Source organism: Chelonia mydas, chromosome 4 (genome assembly GCF_015237465.2).
Source record: "Chelonia mydas isolate rCheMyd1 chromosome 4, rCheMyd1.pri.v2, whole genome shotgun sequence".
In the NCBI taxonomy this organism is placed as follows: domain Eukaryota; kingdom Metazoa; phylum Chordata; order Testudines; family Cheloniidae; genus Chelonia; species Chelonia mydas.
In genome coordinates, this window is record NC_057852.1 from 65,485,850 (window position 1) to 65,513,750 (window position 27,901).

Below are 27,901 nucleotides of genomic sequence, written 5' to 3' on the forward strand. Positions count from 1 at the left end.
CTGTTGTGGAATGATGGTGCGGATCACAGTGCATCTTGGGACAGTGCTAAATGTCCAGTGATGCATTGTTTTCTGTCCCAGAACTCCATGGGCTTCCATCTTTCTTTCATGGGATTTTTTCAACGGCCCTCCTTTGCTGTGCAACTTGGCACCTTTGTGAGAAGGATGGATCCTGCACTGCATTCCTATCCTCTGTTAACTATCACAAAGACATTGCGGATGGCAGTGCAGTTAATCGTGAAGTTCCTAAATGAGGAAGACTCGCAGGCGCCTGATGTTCTGTGTGATATGGATAGGAGCAACTTTAGATTGCTTTTGCCATTCACAAAGCAAGTGCATAGGGTAGACCATCACTTTTGGGCTTGTGAAACAAGCACTGAATGATGGGATCGTATCGTCATGTGGGTGTGGAATGATGAGCAGTGGCTACAGAACTTTCAGATGCGGAAAGCCACCTTCCTGGAACTGTGCGCAGAGCTCGCCCCAGTCTTGTGGCATAAGGACACCAGAATGAGAGCTGCCCTCTCGGTAGAGAAGTGTGTGGCCATTGCTGTGTGGAAGCTGGCAACTTCAGACTGCTACCGGTCAGTCAGAAATCAATTTGGAGTGGGGAACTCAACCATTGGGGATGCATTAATGCAAGTGTGCAGGGCCATAAATCGCATCCTGCTATGAAGGACCGTAAGTCTGGGAAATTTTCATGAAATACTGGACTGCTTTGCAGAAATGGGTTTCCCTAACTGTGGAGGGGTTATAGATGACACACATATTCCAATTTTTGCACCAGACCACCTTGCAACAAAATACATCAATGGGAAAGGATATTTCTCCATAGTGTTGCAGGAACTTGTGGATTACCGTGGACGTTTCACTGATATCAGCACAGGGTGGTCTCGGAAGGTGCATGATGCACACTTCTTCAGGAATACCGGCCTGTACAGAAACCTGCAAACAGGGACTTTCTTTCCTAGCCACAAGATTACAGGGTGATGGTGTTGAAATGTCCATAGTGATCCTGGGGGATCTTGCATATCCCTTAAAGCCATGGCTTATGAAACCTTACATGGGACAACTGTACAGCTGTAAGGAGCAGTTCAACAACAGGCTCACTAGGTGCCAGATGACAGCTGAATGTGCCTTTGGCAGATTGAAGATGCGCTAGTGATGTCTTTATGGTAGGTTGGACCCTACTGAGGATAATATTCCTATGGTCATAGCCGCATGCTGTACGTTGCATAATCTCTGTGAAGCCAAGGGTGAAAGGTTTGCTCAGGGCTGGGATGCTGAGGCAGACCGCTTGGTAGCTGATTTTGAGCAGCCAGATACCAGGGCTGTCAGAGGAGCCCGGCGGGGGCTATTCGAATTAGGGAGGCTTTGAGACATCACTTTGACAATGAGCTCCAGTAACACATATCTGTGTCTGAGTTGCCTCAATGTTACATGCCATATAGTTTTTCTAGGGGCCAATGGTGATATTTGGAGCCTTATATTCCTGTAATAAAGTGATTTCTATGATGGTTTATACTGAATTATGGAATTACAGTTTGATTTTCAACCCCTAAAAAAATTCGAATGGAAGTGCAGACTTTTTTGGAAATCTTAGACATCTTCTGTGGACCCCCCAAGGGCCTGTGGACCACAGGTTGAAAATCACTAACCTAGAGATTATGAGCTACCAGAGTATTTCTCAATCATGTGTTTGCAGTGAATATAATGCTTTTGACTTTTTTTAAAAAAAAAGGTCTCTTCTTGATGCCACTATATTGTTTCCAAACCTGCTAATAGAAATATTCTAACATCCCCAGCAACCATGAAATAAATACAATAGCTTAAATTGTGTCCATCGGGTTTGAAGCTGAGTAAAACTACAGGCTAGAAATGTCCAAAAAAGAAAGACAGACATCAATTTCAGTATCTAAGTGTTGCAGGTAGAAAAATAATCTCAGCAAAATAAAAACAAACAAAGAATCTTGCCAGTAGCAATTTAGTGAAAAAATAGTATTCTGTAGTATCTCAATGGATAGGAATCTTCTAAAAAATAGTAAAAAAGAAAGAAAACAATTTAAGATAGAAGTGTGTCTTCTTTTAAACTACCAATAGGCTAAAATATTAAGTATAGAATTTGATATGTTTTGAATGATACAAGAAATACATACATAGAAATACACAACGCCACTTTGTATACTTTGTCTCATCTCTTTGAAAAGATATCAGATTTAATATTTATCACAGGCAGCAGAAAGATCAGCCAACATATTGCATTGTAATGCCAGGATCTCAAAAATGTCAGAATCAGGTAAAACGGAAAACAGAAACCTCAAAAAAGATTTAGTGAAATTAAAATGTATTGGAATGAAAAATGGCCCAGATATTCCAAATCTGAAATCAACATTCTGAATTTTGAGGGGAACTCATATCTGAACCCACTCAACTGGTTTTGTTTCTAAAGCAATCAGGGCAAAGGGGAGCGTCAGACTCCATTCCAATTCTCACAAATTTTCCAGCATTTGGGCCACAAAACTGCTACAAAACTGCCCAAAGGATTTTAGTCCTATTTATGGCTTCAATACGGTCAACACTTTATCCATCATGGCTATAAATATGAGCACCATGCCTCCCAGGTATGGCCATTTGAGTGATGATAGCACTGAATCAGCAGCTCAGGCAAACAGCTTAGAATAAGAGCCTCCCCATAAGAATAAAAAAGTAAACAAGGATCAAAATTCCTTGCCATGTGGCATTCTGTACAGAAATCCATATTACAAGAGAACTGCAGGCAGGTCTGTGGTGTAACATAAGTGAAAAAGAAATACCTAGTGTTAAAGGGGAGTTTCTAGTTGACCATTGAAATAAAACTTTATCAAAGTTACTGTCATGGATTTAGTGAGGCCAACACACAGTGCAGTGCATGTGACAAAAGAGGAAAAACTCTAAACTAAAGTCTCTTTAATGTCCAGTTTTGGACACTTGCCATCTACTGTGTGTCACATATCAATTGTAGTGTTTGATGACGTCACTGCTCAATCACACAGTTTATTGTCCCACACATAAAAGAAGTCCAGTTTCCAAGTGAAAGAACAATTCTAGCCTTCTAAACTTGCCAGGCAGCCATTGGCTCTAGCTGAGAATACATGCAGCAAAGATGCTGGCAGAAGCACACAGTAGAGCAGTTCTAATCAATTGAAATCACCACCCACTGGAGGTTGTTAAAGGTAGGTTGGCAACAGAAAGCAGGGGGTTATTTATCATCATCATCCTCCTCTTCTTCCTCAACCAGTGCAGTCATCCAGCCATTTCCCAGTTCTCCCAATACACCAGTCAAAAGCAATTCTGGGGCACAAAGCACATGGCCCAAGATCAGCAACATCATGGAGGGTGGCTTGCATGTGGTCTCTACATCCAAAAAGTCCTTTCAGCCAGCCAGCCAAACAGGCAGCAGGAGCACAGCAGATCTCACAAGCCGCTGACATCAGAAAGATGGTTTTCAGCTTCTCATTTTGTCTTATACTGTCCACTTCAGTTCATCAGGCATAACACCCTTTCCCTAATCTAACCCAGTTCTCCATGGCCATCATCACCCTCTCTTTTCCTTCCTTCTCTTCCTACCCTCCATCATCTTTTTTTTTCTCTCTTATCTTCAGAAAAGCTTAAAGTAATTGTCCAGAAACTGCAAACTAAAATGTTATCACATATAATCACCATGAAGTATGCAAAACAAATCAAGCCTACCCTATGATCTAATTTATATAAACACCTGTCCTCTAATTGGTACGTTCTTAGAATGTAAGCTCTGTGGGGCACAGACCAGGTCTTTCAAACATTCTCCTAATTGTTCAGCATATTTTAGGCTTGATATCAATAGCAGTTTTAAACATCCACATATGGTAAAAGGTTGATCACATTTCTGACAGTGGTAGCTGTACATTGCATTCATTGACTGGGGATACTTGACTATGCAGCTGAGTAACTCTGGCTCAGAAGATACTGATGAGGCATATGATCCTACTTTCTGGGTGTTTCATATAGAGGTTAGCTTCCCAGCAGAGTACATTTGTCCCCAAACCTCAGAAGGCATACAGATCAACATCTAACAAAACCCTTCTCCTCTGATTGCTATTCCATGCTAGTGCAGTCCAATGCCCAGGAGACACATAAGGTATCATTTGTGGTTGGAAAGGAAAATGGCAGAGGACAGTGGTCCAGTGAGTCTTCCCATGGCCATATCAGAACATTCTTTATCAAAAAAACTGGAGAGGGGAGAACAACTGATCTGTTGATTCTGCTGCTGTCAGTTCACTTAGCATAGCCACACAGACTGACAGCTTGCCACTGGGGCCAATGCAAAAATTTGTCTAACTGCTTTAGAGACAAATAATTTATGTTATAAACAAGAAATATGTGGATATCTGAAGATCTGCATTGCATCATAACATAAGCAGAGGGACTGACCACATCTCCTCAAAAGCTCACGGTCTCTACATACATATTTCAAAGGTATTTCAGGTATTAGTACAGAATGTTATTCCTTCTGTCTACAGGACAACATACTGACCTCAGACAAGACAATGATTTCAATGGAAGTTTCTAAAAATAAACCAAAAGGGTTGTGGGGGAAGGGGAGTTTTGTTGTTGTTGGTTTTGGGGGTTTTTTGGTCTAATATGTCACTCCCTCCCTCACATATAACACACACCTCTGTTCAAAGGGCAATTTTCACATCACTAAGCCAGAGCTCTGAAGTTCTTGAAGATCAATTTGAAAATTATTCAAATATACATTGTATTATTTTAACAATTATAGCTGCTAAGCTGTTATTGTTTGTGATGCTAATTGAGGTGCACAGAGCATTTGCTGCTGTGATTTTCATTCTCTAGTCAGTGAATGGCAAGTGGTTTTCCATGTAGTAGTGTTTCTTATAAAAGGGGTCATTCTCAATTATTTTGTTTTAGGATTTATATTCAGTTTCTGTCTGAAGCTTTAAATTTAAACCTCAAGCAAGTAAATTATGTTTTCTAACAGACTGACCCTGTGTCAGTGTTGGAAGAAATTGTGCTTGTTAGAAAGAACTGTATGGATTAGATCAGTTGTAAAGTTATAGGAAAATGACAAAGTAAATGTCTGCCTAGTCTGAAAACTGAATGACTAGGCATTACACAGAAATTGAAATATTTATATTAAGGCATCATTCAAAATGCATCTATGGTGTCAGTGATAATGGATGATGATGTATTTGATCTTGAATGGAAACAGTTAGAAAAAGTTATTTCTTACTAAAAAAATAATAAATCTCTATGAGTAAACCCTACCTGTGATAACACAGGAGTGCTTAGCTGTTTTCTGCATTTAGTTTCAAAATAATTAAACATTATTTATAATCAGTGGTAGATTAAGACCAGATCCTCTGTGCATGAGGATCCACGGCAGAGGACCTGCCTCACAGCCCAGCTAAGGGCAGCTGATGGTTATGGAATTCTTCTTCTCTAAGGACACCATCTATTCAGGTTCTGACTGTTAGTTCTTGTCCATCCATGCAAGAAAATTTTCTTAGCTCTTAAGGTTTTGTCTACTGACTGACTCAAGGGCACTGCCCTACTGAGCACATCCTGGGAATTCTGTAAGATGATATGGTCAGAGAAGCAGAACTACTATATTCAATTTGTGTGGGAGATGGAAAAAATTCCTTTCTCGCTCTTGTTCCACACAAGTATGGTGAAAGGTGGGTGGGAATCCAGCCCACATAACTTCAGCCTTTCAGAAATGATGCATTCTCCTTACAGACCTTCCTTTCTACATTCTCTCTCTGAATTGGCTGCTGTATAACAGCTTCCTGCACCCTGCTTCCTGTCATAATGGTGGTAACAGAGGCATTAGAAAGTGACTGTACTGTGTGGTGGTGGGCTGCAGCACAGGAAAACGTTCAATGATTTTAAAAACAAATTCAGAAAACAAAACTGGCCACCCTTTAAATTAATTAAAAGAGCTGAGTCTACAATTTCAACTGTTCTTGAACTGCAATGCAACCGTTTAATACCCTGGGGTCATATTATGCCATTCATGTACAAAAGTCCCTACTTAAATTAAAAACAAAAAACAAAAAACGAACAACACGATATGCCCCAATGTAATTAACAAAAACAGGTAACAGAAAAACAATGTTTGTCAAACTCTGCCACCAGTCTCACCTGCGCAACCTCAATGAAGTCAGAATTTGATCCAGTGTTCACTCCAATCGTGTAGAGCTTAGCCAACAAAAGTGCAGTAAAACTTCTAACAGCATTTGTCTAGCACTCCCAGTAAACCTTCTAAAATAGACTGTTGGTCTATAATATTCTGCATGTGAGAGACACCATTGCAATGACTGAACTGGTTGCCTAAACTAGCTGAAGTGATCTTCAAGTGATCTTCAAGGATACCACATGGAGGGCGCATAGGAATAATTCATCTGACAGTGACAAAGCATGGATAATCGGCCCATAACTTCAAGAGATCAAAACCTCCTTTTTTAAAATTTAGAAAGCAACATTTTCCCCAGGAAGATAAAAAACGATGTAGAACAGCTTTTTTATATTGTACATGATGCAGTGTGCTATACTCATTTTAGCCATTACATGCTTATTACCAGAAAGAAGCTCAAATTTTAGGGGCAATTTCAGTTATTTAATACATCTTTCTAAACTGTAAAGTTAGTGGAAAACACAGGAGTGAACATTTTAACACATAATATTTGCATAAATTTACACCATAATGCAAGTCATTCTCTTATTTAAAATACATACACACTTTCCTTAAAAATCTTGGAGTCTCTCTTAATTTCTATGACTTACAATTATTATTTTATTTACATTTGATGTTGCCTAGTTGTATTGTTTTATGTGAAATGGAACTCTCTTTTCTGAGTTTTGAGTGGACATCTTCATGTAGTGGTTATTTTCAGATTCATTGTTGGACCACTAAGCCATTCACAGGTATTTATAAACATTACTTATCACAAAAATGTTAATAAAATAATGTTAGTCGCAAAAAGAACACAAATTAATTCAACCTAGTCAGGCCATTAAGAGTGCCTCACTTGAAAAAAACAATGAGGAGTCTGGTGGCACCTTAAAGACTAACAGATTTATTTATAAACTTTCGTGGGTAAAAAAATATACTTCTTCATATACATGGAGTGAAAGTTACAGATGCAGGTATAAATATACTGACACATGACACACCTTACAAGTGGAGACCCAGTGTTGACAGGGAAACTTGTAAGGTAACTCCCTTCTCTTCATGTGTCAGTATATTTATGCCTGCATCTGTAATTTTCACTCCTTGCATCTGAATAAGTGGGGTTTTTACCCACAAAAGCTTATGCTCAAATAAATCTGTTAGTCTTTAAGGAGCCACCAGACTCCTTGTTGTTTTTGTGGATACAGACTAATACAGCTACCCCTCTGATACTTGTCACTTGAAAAAGAAGCTTTTCTTGAAAAGCCATCTGCTTCTCTCTGATTTAAACAAGAAAAAGAGACAATGCAGAATTCAGAAAAAAATACATTAAAATATTTCCATCATTTACATTGGTGGATACAAACATTGTTTTACCAAGGACTGTACTGGTGGTGTTCTAGGAGCCTCAGAGCTGCACTTCAGTTTCATAAAATGGAAAAGGCTGCAACAGCTCTCATCTTTAATATGATAGATGTAGCTGCTGCCAACTGCTGTCTCTCAGCATTTGGTGTGGCCTTCAATTTACAAGCAGCTCTGCGCAGGGGGACCCCCGCACCCATATGGAACCCCATGGAAGTTTTTGATTGAATTTTTGTGTCACTGGCATGAATTTATACTGCATGTTGGGACTACCACCTCACGTTAATGATGAACGTGGTCATCAGCTACATTTGTATAGCTCTTTGGGTATATTGGTCCCAGAGCCCCACTTTGACTTACCCAGGTTTATACAAACTGTTTTCAGAGGATATTGAGTAAAATGAAAAAAAACAGCTGCAAGAAATCTCTAGAGTGAGATACTTGTCAAATCAACTTTTTGCATCACTTCTTCAAATACACTCTGTGCAGTCTCACTGGTGCTTTAATTGAATTGCTTCAAAATATGTACCTGATAAGAGTATTCCAGACTTTGTCCAACCACTTACCTTTGAAGAAGCAGTCTTCATTGTGAACGATGGTAACCTTTTGCTTTTTCAAGCAGGCAGCCCTGTGCACTTCACAATGGTTTTTATAGAATTCTCCATCAGAACCACACACAGGCTTGTAGTGAGATTTGCAGTGTTCCATGCATGCACATTCAGCTTGGCCAATCTCTCTGTTAACAACACAGTGCCTACCTAGACCACAGTATTTATTTTCACAAGATCCAAAGGGGCCATCCTGATCAATGTGCCCTAAGAAAAAGGAAAAAAGAAAAGAAAAAAAGAGGCTATGAATTAACATGTAATCTGACAACCAGGATAATATATAACACCTGGCCTGCAGGTTTTCTTTGAAAACAGAAATTGGACCCCATGAATCTCACATAAATTGTTACATACCATAGAAGGAAGAATTGTCTGTGATTTGCATGGGTGGGAATTGTGACATGAGAAAGCATAGTTCTACAATCCACAGAGTAGGTTACTCTGTAAGGGTTACTAGGAATGGGGCATTGTTTTACTTTAAATCCCCTGATTTTATCAAGTCAGTACCCTCTGATTCTTTTAAGGTTGTTTGCATACTTTGTATAAGGAATGAGAACCCAGTTATAATGTAATGTCCTATTGGGAGAATACCAAACCTGCCCGACAGCCAAATAGGATGTTTAAGGTTTCTGAAAGAGGCAGACTTTAGAATACCAGTCTTTAGAAAATTAGGAAATGTAATCTCTGGCTGATGAAGAAACAATGATATACCATTGCATAAGAAGAGTTAATGACAATATACTGCAAATAGTCTGTAGTGCTTTTGTTAAGTAAATTGTAACCATAAGATCAATTAGCAATAACTTTAAATTCCACTACTGTTCTCACTATAAGTTCAAGAAGCTTGAAAATACTTTATTTCTCCCATGAATTATTTGTTGTATGTATTTACTTTACCTAAAGATTCTGCATTTAAGCCAATCCTCAGTCAATTGCAATTGTGGCTCCTCTCACTCTTTTTTTTAAACTCTGAGGCTCAGTAGAAAATTTTAACTCTAACTTCCAACTTAATAACCCAATTTTGGAGGAGCTGACTTTACTTTTGTGGGTGAGAACTTCATTTTAAATGGCAGCTGTGAACCAAATTGGGGGATGAAGAGGAATGTTTGTTCTTAACAGTATTGACATCTGAATATTTCAAGAAAGAAAGGAATTCACTATTTAAAAAAAATCAGAACACTCTATTCTCACTAGTTCTTTCCCCTTCTCTCACCTATCTTCCTATTAAAAATATAACCACCTCTTTCACCAGATTAGGATAGCCACTTCCTTCCCCTTGTTCACTCTTTTCTTCTTTCTCAGACCAGCCCATTTCTCTGGTCTCTCCTCCTCATTTGCTCCTCTCTTCCCCCCACTTCTCTTCTGTCTTCCTTACTGCTCATATACTCTGTCCCAATTATCCTGCTCTGATTTTCTCTTCCTTATTCGCCACTGTTTTATATTCTATCATCTGTCCCCTTCTCTCCCATTTGCTTCTCTAGTGAATACATAATGTCCAACCTTGAAAATAGTATCTCTGCTCCACACATGTGAGTGCCCTCATTGACCAGACAAAGCATTTACAAAATCAGGCCTCCAAACAATTTTACTAATACGTTGGCAAAATAGACAAAAGTGCTAAACAGAGCAGAAAAGTGTTATGTTGGATCATATAAAGAAGATCTGTACTAAAATCACAAATGAGATTGATTCCCCATAGTTTAAATTGCAGGGTAAATTAAGAGGTCTCTTGGTTTTCGGTCTCTTATTTTTACTGTATCTCTCCCTCTCTGTGTGAAACTTGCAAGCTGCTAATTGTGTTAGTACATCCTAAGACAGAGTCTGTTCTCAAAGCAATACTTTGTAACAACAACTACTCACACAGAAAAAAAAAAGGAGTACTTGTGGCACCTTAGAGACTAACAAATTTCTTTGAGCATAAGCTTTCATGAGCTACAGCTCACTTCATTGGATGCATGCAGTGGAAAATATTGTGGGGAGATTTTATATACACAGAGAACATGAAACAAGGGGTGTTACCATACACACTGTAACAAGAGTGACCAGGAAAGGTGATCTATTACCAGCAGGAGAGCGGAGGGATGGGGGGAACCTTTTGTACTGATAATCAAGGTGGGTCATTTCCAGCACTTTACAAGAACAGTAGGCGGGGAAATAAACAAGGGGCAATAGTTTTACTTTGTGTAATGACACATCCACTCCCAGTCTTTATTCAAGCCTAAGTAAATTGTATCCAGTTTGCAAATTAATTCCAATTCAGCAGTCTCTCCTTGGAGTCTGTTTCTGAAGTTTTTTTGTTGAAGAATTGCCACTTTTAGGTCTGTAATCGAGTGACCAAAGAGATTGAAGTGTTCTCCAACTGGTTTTTGAATGTTATAATTCTTGACATCTGATTTGTGTCCATTTATTCTTTTACGTAGAGACTGTCCAGTTTGACCAATGTACATGGCAGAGGGGCATTGCTGGCACATGATGGCATATATCACATTGGTAGATGTGCAGGTGAATGAGCCTCTGATAGTGTGGCTGATGTGATTAGGCCCTATGATGGTGTCCCCTGAATAGATATGTGGACACAGTTGGCAATGGGCTTTGTTGCAAGGATAGGTTCCTGGGTTAGTGTTTTTGTTGTGTGGTGCGTGGTTAAACTTCTGGGTACTCTTCTGGCTCTGTCAATCTGTTTCTTCACTTCAGCAGGTGGGGACTGTAGTTGTAAGAACACTTGATAGAGATCTTGTAGGTGTTTGTCTCTGTCTGAGGGGTTGGAGCAAATGCGGTTGTATCGTAGAGCTTGGCTGTAGACAATGGATCGTGTGGTGTAGTCTGGATGAAAGCTGGAGGCATGTAGGTAAGCATTGCGGTCAGTAGGTTTCCGGTATAGGGTGGTGTTTATGTGACCATTGCTTATTAGCACCGTAGTGTCCAGGACGTGGATCTCTCGTGTGGACTGGTCCAGGCTGAGGTTGATGGTGGGATGGAAATTGTTGAAATCATGGTGGAATTCCTCAAGGGCTTCTTTGCCTGAAAGACCCCCTAAGCTTATTCTTACCAGGTTAAAAACGTCCTCAAGGTACAAACTTTGCCTTGTCCTTGAACCCTATGCTGCCACCACCAAGTGTGTTAAACAAAGAACAGGGAAAGAGCCCACTTGGAGACGTCTTTCCCCCAAAATATCCCCCCAAGCCCTACACCCACTTTCCTGGGGAAGGCTTGATAAAAATCTTCACCAATTTGAATAGGTGAACACACACAGAGAGACTCAAAGCGATACTTTGTAACAACAGAAACAGCACACAGAGACTCCCTGCCCTTTTGTTGTATTTATCTCGCTTTGTTAACAATTGTGATTAAAATAGAGATAGAGGATGTATGTGGATGGATGCTTGATGTGGATAATAAATGAATGATCAGGGAGGTGCCAGCCTAAGAATCCAGTGTTGACTGGCCGAAGAAGGCGTCAAGTGGAATCAACCAGAGAACCCCCAGAGGGCAGACTGGAATCCACCCAACAGCCTCAAGGACGGGAGAACCGAAGAACAAGATAACATCTGGCAGCACGGAGCCGTCAGGAATGTGCCTTCTGCTGCTTGATTCAGCAACAGCATGATGAAGCAATTTCCATAGACTGGCATATGAATAAATTCCTATAAAAATGGACTCTAGAAACTGAGAATTTCGGGGCTCTGATTCTGCAAACCAACTTCCAGGAGCATCAGATGAGCATCTGACAAGGTCCTGCTCCCTCCTCGTGTCCAGGTCACCTGGCCAGTGGCTTGGCATGAGCAACTCTAAGGCTGATAACTATGATAACAACCTTGCAGAACCTGTGTGTGTGTATGAATGAATGTGTGAATAAATATGAAATTGAATGGAATATTATAGCTATAACTAAATGTTTACTATGATTTTTTCTGTATTCACAATAAATGTGGCATTTTGCCTTATTCCCTTTTACAAGATCCTGCTGGTTTTTATTTTATTGGTATAACAAAAGGACTGCAAGACTGAAAGGTTTTGGTGCAGGTTTTACTGTGGTACCTCTAGGGCAATCATGTTATAAAATAACAATATTCCTCTGTTGTCTATAGAACAAGGCCTTTATTTTTCTGCTCCACTACTACCTATGCTGACTGTTTAGATACTTATGTCAAGTAGTGAGCATGAGAGCCCACTTTACAAGGCCTGCAAAGAGCAGTGGAAGGGGCGAATGCTTTTCCTCACACAGAAAATAACCTGATAAATGGCAGCTATGGATCCCACAGAAAGGAAGAGTAGCAGTCTAATATGTCAAGCAGGCTTCAAACTGAGTATCAGTGATGTAGGGGGGAAAATGGAATACAGTGTGCATTTACAGTACAACATCAAATATGGTATTCCTAAAACTAGCAATACAGATAAACTGGTTGCATTAGAAAATTAGCCATTTTCTAGGAATTAATTATCTGTTTTACACCACATGCAAACGTACAGATTCTAAGTAGCTTCAATACAATTAAACAAAATGTAATTAATCCATACAAGCATCCTTTTGCATCCCATATTATGTAAATGAATGGTGAGAACATGGCCTTTCTGACTGTAATTATCCATGACTAATGTGAAACATAGTTCAGCCTGAGATTAAATCAATTTAATCTGATTATCATGACTAGGTATACATTCAGTTGTCATTATACACTAAATGAATTGCAATCAGCAGCAACCAATAACTTTGCATAATTTACTCTTCTTAAAAGATATATTTTCACACTAAATCATGCCAACTCTTACAAGTCTTCTTTAAAAAAAATCTACTACAATACTTCATATCACTGGAATGGTTTACTATATAGCTATTTAAAAACCCACAAACAACTGTATCAAAAAGGCTGATAGGAAAAATTACCCATACAAAAACAGAACTGCGAGTCATTACCTCCTCTGGTAGGTCAATAATGTAGAATATACAATATTCACTGTCCCATAATGTCAGTAATATTAAACACAAGAAAACACCTCTCCATATTGTAACAACCCACTTTGCGGGTCTGCAAACTCCATAAGGTTCCCCCTTCAGGTTTTTTTTTAGTGATATTCTTTTAGGGTTTGCTTTTCACTCCCAGAATGAGCAAGACATTTAGTTCCCAAAGTGGTAGCTGTTCCAAACTCTCTCTTGGCTCTCTGCTCCATTGTAACCCTTTCCCAGTCCCTCTCCAGATCCATGCTGGACTCTGCTGCCAGCCAATATCCCCAGTGGCTCATAGTGACAGAAAAAAAGAGGAGTGTCAAAGGTAATTCTGCCTTAGATAGCATAAAATTTAGGTTCTACTATGAAAATTGAGAACTTCTTACTCAACATATATGCTCCCTGAGTGCATTCACTCTCATGCTGACTTAAATGATTAAAATACGTTATTACTTTTTACAATCGCCTTGTTAGTCCTATAGAACTAATACAGCTAAGACATGGGTTCTTTCCTTTCCTGTGCATCAACACAATTGGTTTTCTGAGTTTTAATATCAGGGCCAATGAACTGCATCTCTGCCAACCCCCTGAAGGCAATTGGTGTATACAGGTGTCACCGAGGGAATAACACAAAGGCAATGGGAAAATGAACACACCGTTTGTCCTGAAGTATTTTATTACTGGTGATGATGCATTAGAAGGAAAAAAAACCAGCCAGCCTGACTCTGAGACTCCAGGCTTAGTTCACAGGGTTGGCAATTAGGAAATTTGCTCATAAACTAAACACATGTTAATTAGTTAATGTTAAGAAAAAATAACCATGGTTATCCATTAAGCCATCATAGACAACTGCTTTTCAGAAGAGAACTACACTAATTTAGGTGGAGATTTACCACAGGTTAGGGTAATGACACATGGAGATAACACAATCACTTGGCCTCACTGTCTCCCATATGTGTCTGCCCCCTTCCCAACTGCACATATGGAGCCATAGGGAGCCCTTACAGAGGGGTTTCTGCAGGGACAGAGAAAGGGTTGCGAAGTAATGCCCTGGGTACAGTCCCCCAAAGGGATCTTCTAGTTTGTCTGTTTTTTTCCCAGGCAACCTTTGCCCTGAATGCCATTCTTTAAATTGATTTTGCTATACTGCGTAGACTGTCGGTCCTTCATCAGTTGAGACTAAGCCAATCACAACACGTCTTCCAATCTTCTCTCACTCTGGGCATCCTTCACCATGCTTGTCCATATCGCCTTGTTAGGAAATTATCCCACCTCTTTGGAGGCTGACCGCGTGGACGTTTCTGTTCTCACGGATACCACTCGGATATAGCTGCGGTCCACCTGTTGTCTCTGAGTTGGGCCACATGTCCCACCTACCGCATTTTGCTGAGCCTGCTTTCAACAATATCTCGCACTCCAGACTGCTGCCTAATTATTTCGTTGGGGATGTGATCAAGGAGCGAAATGCCCAAAAATGTTCATTGCATCATTCTCTGTGTGACAGACAGTTGATGTTCTTCAATCTTTGTCAGCGACCATGTTTCGCTGCCATATAACATCGCTGGAAGCACGGTCGTGTTAAAAAGATTTGCACGAGTTGTTTTGCTGATCTTTCCTTGGAGGATGTCCTTGATGTCATTGAATGCGCACCATCCAGCTTTTTTTTCCTGAGACGTTAAAAGGTACAAAATACTTCCAACTTATCCATATATTTTGCCCATAATAATGGGAAAAACCCCTTTATATGTGTTTTTTTAAATTACCCAGCATGATGAGTCCCTCTGAATAAAAGTTATCCCCTAGTATTTTCTATAGCTTTATTTTTCTTTTCCACCTGGAGACTCACAAACACAATATTTCTCCCAACCAGTTGGTCAGTTCCATTGTCCAAACTCTGATCTGCTCACCCCCACTATGAACAATGTTGCTTCCTTTTCCTTAAAAAAAATGAACTTCAAAAGATGCTCCAAAAGTATTTCAAAATAGGGCAGCATTAAATGCATATGGTAGTATCACATCAAATCTCGGCAAATTTTTAAAATTGGGAATTGGTGTTGTTCCAGTGAATGATGAAGTTCCAAATACAAAGTTATTTATCTAAAGTAAATGCAATGAAAGCAGCTGTGTTTTCATTTTGGAGACCAAACATCTAACAGAAAGCATTTAACCATGGAAATTAGCATTGGGTGTGACAGATCCTTTTGCTGCATTGTGTTACACCGATTTGGGGGTAAAACTTAAGTATGCATGTGGTCTTTAATGTGTGATAATTCTAATATATCTCTGCATTCCATTGGTATTCAACATATATGGGAGGAACTCGCTAGCCAGATTGGTTTTAATGGGTACAATTTTCATAAGTGCCTAAGTAACTTTGAAGGTTTGGTGTCATTGGATTTAGGCTCCTAAGTCACTTTGGTGCTTATGAAAATTTTACCTAAGATGCCAAGAAATTATTACTATGGGTGGGCATTAGATATTAACTGATACAAGTTCATGTAAATCCAAATTCCTTATATAACCACTAATCTCAAATAAAGTAACATTTTTCAGGATCTGAGACTACTTTATGGACTAGGTCGTGCACACACATTATAAAATTATGAGACTCCCTCCCATGAAGGGATAGAATCGTTGTAGTGTGAAGCCAAAGTCTATAAATCATTATTATTTCTGCTTTCTGAATTAGAAGATAAGGATCAGAGACTGGCAATTGTTCTGAATTATTGCAGTATGTGTGGAGACTTAACAATGTATAGTGCAGCATACTGCTGTGCAAGTAGAGACTGAAGTGAGACTTTGCTTGGGATTTGATTTTAGTAATGTAATTGACTGATACCTGAAAGTAAAAGGCCAACTAAATAGCTTCTTCAGAACAAAGGAAAATAATATATATAATGCAATCTGATATCCACTATATGCCAGAAGTAACATTCATATGCGGAATTAAACAAACAAGCTCTCTCTCCTAATGGAAGACTGCATTATTAGTTTGCTGGGAAAGACCTTTTATCAACTGTTTGCTTTATACTACTAACCATAAAATGAAACAATACTCTCATTAACTTCAACAGGGTGAGAATTTCACCCACAGTCTTGATCTGGAATTCATTTGTTATTGAATGGCCTCAATATATTTAAAAAGAGCACAGGAAATAGTTTTGCAGGTTTTAATTTGAATTTAGAAAATGGCAGCATATTGTCTAATGACCTTCATAAAAGGAGTAACAGTGCACTGTATTTTAAGCTTATGTATCATACAATAGTATGTTTTGAAGTATAACACTTCAGAGATTTGTTTTTAAAAAGAAGGCCATTGACTTGTGCTTACTGGTCACATGTGGCACAAAATGAAAGAGAAAGAATCCCACGCTTTTCAAATAAGGTGGTATGAGGCTCACAATAACCCAACTCTAAATCTAAACTAAGGTATGTACCAAAGCCTGAAAATGTAAATAAACTCATAGGTACTAAGAAGCAATAGGAAAATAAAAATATATGGAAAAATATTTTTTTAAAATTGTGATACATAAAATAAATAAGAATTGTGGTACAATAAAAATGTGAGTTAAGGTCATCTATAGAAATAAAGACTTGATCCTGAGCACTGAAGTCAATGAGAGCCTTACTGTGTGCAGGATCAAACCCAAAATCAATAAAAGGTGCAAGGCTCTCAGAACCTTCTCAGAACATTCTTTCCCTGAGAAGATCAAAAGAAAAGGGAAAACCAGTATATTAGTAAGTGCTATGTCTGAATAATACATCGAGAGGAGAAAGGAAAGTGGTGTGAAGTACTATTTTGAAGAATTACTGAGCCAATTGTTCCCCCAGATGCATACTCACATCTCTTTCATTGAATCCAGTGAAACACACATGTGCAGCAGAAGGAAGAATTAGATCTCTAAGCTGAAAACAAAAACATATAAAAGAGCCCAGATATTTTGAAATGCCTAAGTAAGGGGCATTTTTAGTGGCAGATGAAAACACTAACATTCTGATATCAAGAGCTGATAATTTACAGAACATCTGACCCAAATCTGATGGTAAAGAGATATGTGTGGTGATCAATGACCCTTCCGTCTATCTATGCATGTCATCTATATTATTACCCCGCTATCAGAGTAAGCCTCCAAAATATATACGTGGGGTGAGGGGAGGAAATATACTTGTTAATTAGGCAACTAGCTAACTTTTAACTAGGTACTTTATCTATTAACACTGAAGCATTTGTGTGGGTAACTTCTGCTAGATAAAATATCATCTCCTCACACCTATCACACACACATTTCTAAATTATGTCAGAGTCTGGCTTAAACCCAGAAAGACAAATAAAGTATTGGGCCTGATATTTCATCATTAATCCAGTTAATTCACCTAGGTAGCACAGCACAATGGAATTTTAATATTATCATGCACCATTTGAAAAGATTCCCTGAAATACTTAGGCACAATAAACCAGCCGAAGACTCCTGAGGCTAAATTCTGCTCTCAGTTACAATTATAGTGATTGTACTGGTGTAACTGACTGAATACTTGGTCCTGAAATCTGAATACTGAATGAAAGTAGCCCCAAAAATTTGAATTTGATGAGCTAACTTCATTCTCTACTCAGACAGGTAGATGTATCAGCGTATTGGTATTTCTAAATTAAAGTTGGGTCAGTTACAAGCATCTAATGGACCTAAGCTTTAATATCCCCTGAAGTGGCACCATTCTTAAAGAGCAGGAAGTTAAAGCCTTGCACATCAAATGTCATATCAAAAGTGTGCCTTATTTGTTCATGTTTCATGAACACAAAATTTCATGTAATTGCTGGACTAAACGTATGAGACTCCACAGCTGTCTGGTCAATAGCTTTCTCTGCCTTCATGTGACCTATAAGCTGTCAACTGTAAATAAGATATATTTCAGAGTAACAGCCGTGTTAGTCTGTATTCGCAAAAAGAAAAGGAGTACTTGTGGCACCTTAGAGACTAACCAATTTATTTGAGCATAAGCTTTCGTGAGCTACAGCTCACTTCATCGGATGCATACTGTGGAAACTGCAGAAGACATTATATACACAGAGACCATGAAACAATACCTCCTCCCATCCCACTCTCCTGCTGGTAATAGCTTATCTAAAGTGATCATCAAGTTGGGCCATTTCCAGCACAAATCCAGGTTTTCTCACCCTCCCCCCCCCCACACACACAAACTCACTCTCCTGCTGGTAATAGCCCATCCAAAGTGACCACTCTCTTTACAATGTGCATGATAATAAAGGTGGGCCATTTCCAGCACAAATACAGGTTTTCTCACCCCCCCACCCCCCTCCAAAAACCACACACACAAACTCACTTTCCTGCTGGTAATAGCTCATCCAAAGTGACCACTCTCCCTACAATGTGCATGATAATCAAGGTGGGCCATTTCCAGCACAAATCCAGGTTTTCTCACCCCCCCGCCTCCACAAACTCACTCTCCTGCTGGCAATAGCTCATCCAAACTGACCACTCTCCTTACAATGTGCATGATAATCAAGGTGGGCCATTTCCAGCATAAATCCAAGTTTGACCAGAATGTCTGAGGGGAGGGGGTAGGAAAAAACAAGGGGAAATAGGCTACCTTGCATAATGAGTTAGCCACTCCCAGTCTCTATTTAAGCCTAAATTAATAGTATACAATTTGCAAATGAATTCCAATTCAGCAGTTTCTCGCTGGAGTCTGGATTTGAAGTTTTTTTTGCTGTAAGATAGCTACCTTCATGTCTGTGATTGCGTGACCAGAGAGATTGAAGTGTTCTCCGACTGCTTTATGAATGTTATAATCCTTGACATCTGATTTGTGTCCATTTATTCTTTTATGTAGAGACTGTCCAGTTTGACCAATGTACATAGCAGAGGGGCATTGCTGGCACATGATGGCATATATCACATTGGTGGATGTGCAGGTGAACGAGCCTCTGATAGTGTGGCTGATGTAGTTAGGCCCTGTGATGGTGTCCCCTGAATAGATATGTGGGCACACTTGGCAACGGGCTTTGTTGCAAGGATAGGTTCCTGGATTAGTGGTTCTGTTGTGTGGTATGTGGTTGTTGGTGAGTATTCGCTTCAGGTTGGGGGGCTGTCTGTAGGCAAGGACTGTCCTGTCTCCCAAGATTTGTGAGAGTGTTGGGTCATCCTTCAGGATAGGTTGTAGATCCTTAATAATGCGTTGGAGGGGTTTTAGTTGGGGGCTGAAGGTGACGGCTAGTGGCGTTCTGTTATTTTCTTTGTTAGACCTGTCCTGTAGTAGGTGACTTCTGGGAACTCTTCTGGCTCTATCAATCTGTTTCTTCACTTCCGCAGGTGCGTATTGTAGTTGTAAGAATGCTTGGTAGAGATCTTGTAGGTGTTTGTCTGTGTCTGAGGGGTTGGAGCAAATGTGGTTGTATCGCAGAGCTTGGCTGTAGACGATGGATCGTGTGGTGTGGTCAGTGTGAAAGCTGGAGGCATGTAGGTAGGAATAGCAGTCAGTAGGTTTCCGGTATAGGGTGGTGTTTATGTGACCATTGTTTATTAGCACTGTAGTGTCCAGGAAGTGGATCTCTTGTGTGGACTTGACCAGGCTGAGGTTGATGGTGGGATGGAAATTGTTGAAATCATGGTGGAATTCCTCAAGGGCTTCTTTTCCATGGGTCCAGATGATGAAGATGTCATCAATATAGCGCAAGTAGAGGAGGGGCGTTAGGGGACGAGAGCTGAGGAAGCGTTGTTCTAAATCAGCTATAAAAATGTTGGCATACTGTGGGGCCATGCAGGTACCCATAGCAGTGTCGCTGATCTGAAGGTATACATTGTCCCCAAATGTAAAATAGTTATGGGTAAGGACAAAGTCACAAAGTTCAGCCACCAGTTTAGCCGTGACATTATCGAGGATAGTGTTCTCGACGGCTTGTAGTCCATCTTTGTGTGGAATGTTGGTGTAGAGGGCTTCTACATCCATAATGGCCAGGATGGTGTTGTAGTTTGGCTTGTAGAAAGTGGTGTGGAGAGCTGCCGAGCAGCCTCTTGTTGCAGCTGTCCAACACCACTTTCTACAAGCCATTACCCTATGATCCCACTGAGAGTTACCAAAAGCATCTACAGCATTTGCTCAAGAAACTTCCTGAAAAAGCACAAGATGCTCGGCAGCTCTCCAACACCACTTTCTACAAGCCATTACCCTATGATCCCACTGAGAGTTACCAAAAGCATCTACAGCATTTGCTCAAGAAACTTCCTGAAAAAGCACAAGATGCTCGGCAGCTCTCCAACACCACTTTCTACAAGCCAAACTACAATCCATCGGTGATCTTCCTGATAACACCATCCTGGCCACTATGGATGTAGAAGCCCTCTACACCAACATTCCACACAAAGATGGACTACAAGCCGTCAAGAACACTATCCCCGATAATGTCACGGCTAACCTGGTTAGTCTCTAAGGTGCCACAAGTACTCCTTTTCTTTTTGTAAATAAGATATATTATGTAGATTTTAGACACTGTCCAGGAGACTGTGGATCCATAAAAAAATGAATACAATACACTTGAACATACATAAAAGTTCCCATCTGAAACAGATATATTGATATTCTTTATTTAACAAGCTATTCAAGTGCAATTCCATTTAACTTTCTCATAGAAGTTAGAAATGGTCTATATTATTTTCACAGAACATAGCCAAATAGGAATTTGCTTTTAAAGATCTGAGTAAGTTTACACAAAAACAGAATGCTGTAAATTAATATTCTGCACTAGCAAATAACCTCCACTGATCTTGAAATGCAGTAGGTCCACCCCATGTCCCCATAATTTCCTAATGGAAAAATTGCAAATATCTTGGAAGGATTGGGATTGCTAAACCAACGGCCTCCTTCAGATAGAGTTTAAACTGAAGGACCAGTAGCTCCACTTATAATATCTTTTGGATGTTTTGTGGTATGTTTCTGGAGGTGTTACAACCTGAGTGATTTATCTTGATCTTCCCCTACTGTTTTTACTTCCTTGGAGGAGCTATGGTAGCCCTCCCTCTGTAGCATACATACAATCCCTAGCCCACAATGATACATAAAGCATTCATACACGTAATGCAGTACTAGTTTACCAAAAATATTGCAGGAAGTTGCTCTAGCTGTCACAGTCAGTTCCGACTTTACCATGATCTTTATTTTAGAAGAGTGATCTTCCTGAAAACACCATCCTGGCCACTATGGATGTAGAAGCCCTTTACATCAACATTCCACACAAAGATGGACTACAAGCTGTCAGGAACACTATCCCCAATAACGTCACGGCAAACCTGGTGGCTGAACTTTGTGACTTTGTCCTCACTCATAACTATTTCACATTTGGGGACAATGTGTACCTTTCAAATCAGCGGCATTGCTATGGGTATCCGCATGGCCCCACAGTATGCCAACATTTTTATGGCTGACTTAGAACAACGCTTCCTCAGCTCTCGTCCCCTAACGCCCCTACTCTACTTGCGCTATATTGATGACATCTTCATCATCTGGACCCATGGAAAAGAAGCCCTTGAGGAATTCCACCATGATTTCAACAATTTCCATCCCACCATCAACCTCAGCCTGAACCAGTCCACAAAAGAGATCCACTTCTTGGACACTACGGTGCTAATAAGCGATGGTCACATAAACACCACCCTATACCGGAAACCTACTGACTGCTATGCCTACCTACATGCCTCCAGCTTTCACCCTGACCACACCACACGATCCATTGTTTACAGCCAAGCTCTACGATACAACTGCATTTGCTCCAACCCCTCAGACAAAGACAAACACCTACAAGATCTCTATCAAGCATTCTTACAGCTACAATCCCCACCTGCTGAAGTGAAGAAACAGATTGACAGAGCCAGAAGAGTACCCAGAAGTCACCTACTACAGGACAGGCCCAAGAAAGAAAGTAACAGAACGCCACTAGCCATCACCTTCAGCCCCCAACTAAAACCTCTCCAACGCATCATCAAGGATCTACAACCTATGCTGAAGGACGACCCATCACTCTCACAGATCTTGGGAGACAGGCCAGTCCTTGCTCACAGACAGCCCCCCAACCTGAAGCAAATACTCACCAGCAACCACACAACAAAACACTAACCCAGGAACCTATCCTTGCAACAAAGCCCGTTGCCAACTGTGTCCACATATCTATTCAGGGGACACCATCATAGGGCCTAATCACATCAGCTACACTATCAGAGGCTCGTTCACCTGCGCATCTACCAATGTGATATATGCCATCATGTGCCAGCAATGCCCCTCTGCCATGTACATTGATCAAACTGGACAGTCTCTACGTAAAAGAATAAATGGACACAAATCAGATGTCAAGAATTATAACATTCAAAAACCAGTTGGAGAACACTTCAATCTCTCTAGTCACTCGATTACAGACCTAAAAGTAGCAATACTTCAACAAAAAAACTTCAAATCCAGACTCCAGAGAGAAACTGCTGAATTGGAATTAATTTGCAAATTGGATACAATTAACTTAGGCTTGAATAGAGACTGGGAGTGGATTGGTCATTACACAAAGTAAAACTATTTCCCCATGTTTATCCCCCCCCCACCCCCACTGTTCCTCAACTGCTGGAAATGGCCCACCTTGATTATCACTACAAAAGGTCCCCCCCCCCCCTCGCTCTCCTGCTGGTAATAGCTCACCTTAAGTGATCACTCTGGTTACAGTGTATATGGTAACACCCACTGTTTCATGTTCTCTGTGTATATAAATCTCCCCACTGTATTTTGCACTGAATGCATCCGATGAAGTGAGCTGTAGCTCACGAAAGCTTATGCTCAAATAAATTTGTTAGTCTCTAAGATGCCACAAGTACCCCTTTCCTTCCATTCAGGAGCCTAGTCACAGGCTCGTCTTGTTAGTATATGAATAGCCATCTATAACCAAGACGAAGATGGAGTTGTGGGCCATTTCTGAAAAGGCTGTGTCTGTACTCAGAATTTTCAGGAAATCTCCACTCTTGCTCTATCAGTGCAACGCCACTGGTGGTGCAACCGTGGGAGATTTCTGAAAAAAACTGCAAAGTATATAAAATTCATGTCACTAGATCACGGAGGGTCAACATTATTTAGGAGAAACAGGTGGCGGCATACATGAAGAAGAAAAAAAGTTCTCCGAACTGCTCCAATAGGCAATATGCTACAAAAGAATTTAGACAGAAAGTGTGTGCTGATATGCTGTGTACTCAAGGATCCCCACTTTGAGCACTTTACTGATCCTGGATAACTGAAAAAATAAAAGAAACAGTCTGCTCCACAATGTAGTTGGTAGTAAGGAAGATTGAGATAAAGGAATCAGGGAGACAGAGAGAACTACAGTTCTTGGGTGCCCAAATAGCAGTTTGACTGAAGTTCTGAATATTACTCATGTGAGGAGAGTGAATGAGCCCACAGTTCCCAAATGGTACATCAGAGTTGCAGAAACTGTATTCCCTATTCATACGTGCGCTGGCTAAAATGCTTGGACTGCACCTGTTCAGTCAAAGATAATGATTTCTCCCATAATGTTAATCACAATTACTTATTGGCGTATGGTCCTGTAAAGAAGCAAGTATTCTTTTTTGTATTGGACAACCAGAAAAAGGCACATTCAGTTAGACAAGACACTTAGGGCTTTTCTAAAGAGTATGGTGATGTGCACTACAAGGGTGAGAACTTTAAAGCACTCTAATGAGGGGCTCATTAATTAGTCCATGCTGCTGCCCACTGAAAGTTCCCTAACGCACTCAGATGTAGTGCTGTTTGAAACAGTACTATGTTAAACCACACTAGGCAGCTTTTAGTGTGGACCTGAAGGGTCTACATGGACCAATTAACACACAACAGTTTAGGACTCTTTTGAAATCACACTGCTGTACTGTGCACAGCCCCACTGGTAGACTTGCCCTTAGAGGAGTAAATAGCCATAGGCATAGATGAAGCACTCACTATATTTGTTGGAAGTATCACTATGGAAAAGCTATCATACAGAGAATTACCAAAACACAGAGCAGTCAATGTACAGTGTAAATTGTCCTTATAGATATCCTACTGTTCTTAATTAAACATGCAAGGACACATCTAGTTTTTGAATCAATATTTTTATCACACAAGGAACAGAGCTGAATTCTGAACTTTTAAGTTTTTATTTTGTACTACTAATTTGTTAATCCTAGGCTCTGTAGCACAGTCTTTAGGTATTTGTATTTATGGTAACTATGGTTTAGCTGTTCAACTTCAATTTTTTTTTATTACAGTTGCTCCCAGAGACTCCAATCATGACTATAGCCCCATTGTGCTAGGGGCTGTATAAACATCTTGAAAGATGGTCCCTTGCCCCAACCAACTTATAGTCAACACAAAAGTCTCCCAGATCACATCTGGAAAGATCCTGAAGCAAAGATTTATGGGTCCACCCACCACTCCTACCCATACTACATACAAATTAATTACAATACATCATTTGTTTGTAGGCATTCTGGAAAATCTTTTTTGCAAAAGTTCAAATACTAGAATGGCAGTTCACATAATCTTAATAACCAAACATATGAGAATTTGGAGATTAATGAAAAGAAAAGCTTCTTAAAAGGAATAATTATGTTGGGTAAACAAAACAAAACTGCTACCACAAGCATCGAGTAATTTGGCTGTTCAACAAAATGCTTTTGTGTTATGAAAAATACTAAAGAAAAAATGAGCTCATAATTGAAATATTTACAATAGTTGAAAATTAAATGGATGTTGTCAAATTAAAATTATTACCTGTTACTAATAAGAATCTAGGTAGTCAGAAGTGAAATTGATTTTTAAAACTCTCTTTGTCACTATGTTCACTAAAACAGTGTTATTCAAGTTTTACATCAGCATAAGTCCTTTGGTGTCAATAGTTACACCAGTATAAACTGAAGTAACGTACTTGTGATTCAGAACTTTTTCTGATTAACTTTTGCATTCCTCTGATTACGTTCAAAAAATCGCTGTGTCTGCTTTGTTTATAGCCTGTTTCAGTTCAATTTCTAAATTTCCAAATTGGTGCGAGGGGCCACCAAATCAGAAATAATGACATGACCCCTTACAATCTAAACGCAACACGAGAGGGCCATAGACAGACTAAAGAACAAGAGAAGGGAGAGAAAAAGGTGATGCTAACAAGACTGTGTGGTTTGTTGTTTCCATCTCAGTTACTACTTCAGGTTACATAGTAAGGTGAACATTTTGAGGGCTTTGTTAAAAAACTGGTCCGCTCAGCTGCTACTTTCATCACTCCATCTCAGCCCTGTTCCCTCCATGCCAGCTAAGTTACTTTGCAGCTGCTCCCAACAGGCTGCCCTGGATCTTCTCCCTGGACTTGAGGCAAGGGAGAAAAACCATACATTACTCCCTTAATTTAAAGTATAGAGGAGGCAGGAAGACAATCACACAGGCCCATTCTAGGTTAAGGAAGAACGGGAAAAAGAAAGCTGTAGAGCTCCTCACAGCACTAGCTCCAACTTGCAGCAGAAAAATCACTGGTAAGACTCACCACATCCCTCTCTCCTACTGCCCAGAGCCTTCCCTGTTTCCCTGTGTGCCTATTCTCCAACTCCCTCTCCTTCCACAATATGCTCAGCCCTTCCACTCCCTGCTTACCCTGTGCACCTGATACAAATTCCCCCATTTCCCAATGTCCTACCCCCACACTTCCTGATTCCCTTGTGTATCTTCTCTGCAACCCCCCTCACTACCCTCCTATTGTCCCCAGCCCTCTCTAAGTACCTGTTCTCTCACCCCTCCACTCCTGTCATCCCCTTTCTCCTTTGCAATTCCCTGGTGCACCTGCTACCCATTGGCGGACTTTAGCAGCCCCACACACTTGCAGGCTCTGCCATTCACACAGCCCCACTGCTCCCAGAGTCCCCTCAATAGCAGGGTTCAGCAGCTGTCCTCCCTGTCTCCAGACATTAGGGGAAAGATTTTCCTTTGGCTCTAACAGCTTCTCACTGCACTGGGCTGGAGGGTAAGGCTACGGCTCCAAACATCAGTGGATGGCAGGAGAAGAGACAGCTCCAATGAGCTGCACTTGCTCCAGGGCTATGTCCCACAGGGAGTGCCTAGCCCAGGCAAGTGCCCAGGCCTAGTACTGGAGGCAGCCACTGAACTTGCAGCTGGGATTCACACCTCCTAGGACAATGCCCTAACCACCATGCTATTGGCTATTCTGAGGTTGGTGTCTTTCAATCTCTTCCTGGATCTGTTCAACTTTGTATAAATAATCAAATATTCATTAGATCAAAATGAGAGAGTGATCCTGGAGCCTTGTGGTTAGGACCCTCACCCAAGATGTGGGAGACCCAGGTTCAAGTCCATCTGAACCAGGCAGAAACGGGAATTGAACCTGCGTCACATAGCCCAGGCAAGTGCTCTAACCACTGAGCTAGTGGCTATGCTGGGGCTGGTCTTTCACATTTTTCATAACAATACTCCAAAAGTCTCAGTTTTGTCCTAATGCAGGAATGATATATTTTTTAAAATATGTCAAAAATGCTCACAGGATGGGAAAATCATTTCTGACCCAGTTCTGCCCACAACTACTCCTCTCACTGCTCAAGGCAATATCCTAAGCAGCATGAAAAACCCTACCTGTGGGCATCCTCCATTTCATTTGCTCACTGGCACTTAAGCTGTAAAGCATCCATGTGCTCTACGCAAGTTAAATGCTTTAAATGATAGAAATGGAAAGAAAGTACAGATTTGAAACAACCAGCTGAGAAGACTTATAAAATGAGCACCAGGGAGTTCAGATGTAAATGTAGACTGATGTCCTTCAGGTAGTTTCAAGACAATAATTCATTAAATGACATTAAATTCTTGGTTGCACCTAACACTTACTGTGTTCCTTCTCACATATTTTGTCTTTTTAAAAATGTTTATTTTTCAATTTTGTGAAACCAGTGACAAACAACAGACAGCTAAAGCAAAATGAGAAGTGACACACTTGCCTCATTACAGATACAGGGACCAGTATTCAAATGAGTTGAGTGCTTTTCAGTAGCAGCACTGCACACAAGCCTTCAGTCTGGTAACTTTGCTTTACCCAGTGCCACCAAGTAACAGAAGGAAACAAAAAGAAAAGAAGTACTTGTGGCACCTTAGAGACTAACAAATTTATTTGAGCATAAGCTTTCGTGAGCTACAGCTCACTTCATCAGATGCATTCAGTGGAAAATACAGTGGGGAGATTTATATACACAGAGAACATGAAACAATGGGTGTTACCATACACACTGTAACAAGAGTGATCAGGTAAGGTGAGCTATTACCAGCAGGAGAGAAAGAAAACCTTTTGTAGTGATAATCAAGGTGGGCCACTTCCAGCAGTTGACAAGAACGTGTGACGAGCAGTAGAGGGGGAAATAAACAAGGGGCCATAGTTTTACTTTGTGTAATGACACATCCAGTCCCAGTCTTCATTCAAGCCTAAGTTAATGGTGTTCCGTTTGCAAATTAATTCCAATTCAGCAGTGTCTCTTTGCAGTCTGTTTTTGAAGTTTTTTGTTGAAGAATTGCCACTTTTAGGTCTGTAATCGAGTGACTAGAGAGATTGAAGTGTTCTCCAACTGGTTTTTGAATGTTATAATTCTTGACATCTGATTTACGTCCAATGTACATGGCAGAGGGGCATTGCTGGCACACGATGGCATATATCACATTGGTAGATGTGCAGGTGAATGAGCCTCTGATAGTGTGCCTGATGTGATTAGGCCCTATGAT

The 27,901-nt window shown here is 40.3% G+C and overlaps 1 protein-coding gene across 3 annotated transcripts in view; it reads right to left on the reverse strand.

Moving 5' to 3' along the window:
• FSTL5 (follistatin like 5) overlaps positions 1–27,901 on the reverse strand; it is a 540,589-nt gene that overhangs the window by 351,373 nt on the left and 161,315 nt on the right. For all 3 annotated transcript variants that reach the window (XM_007071285.3, XM_043545924.1, XM_007071286.3), the window contains one exon: positions 8,137–8,385. In XM_007071285.3, the coding sequence (XP_007071347.2) occupies positions 8,137–8,385 (249 nt within the window). The remainder of the gene's footprint in view (positions 1–8,136; positions 8,386–27,901) is intronic.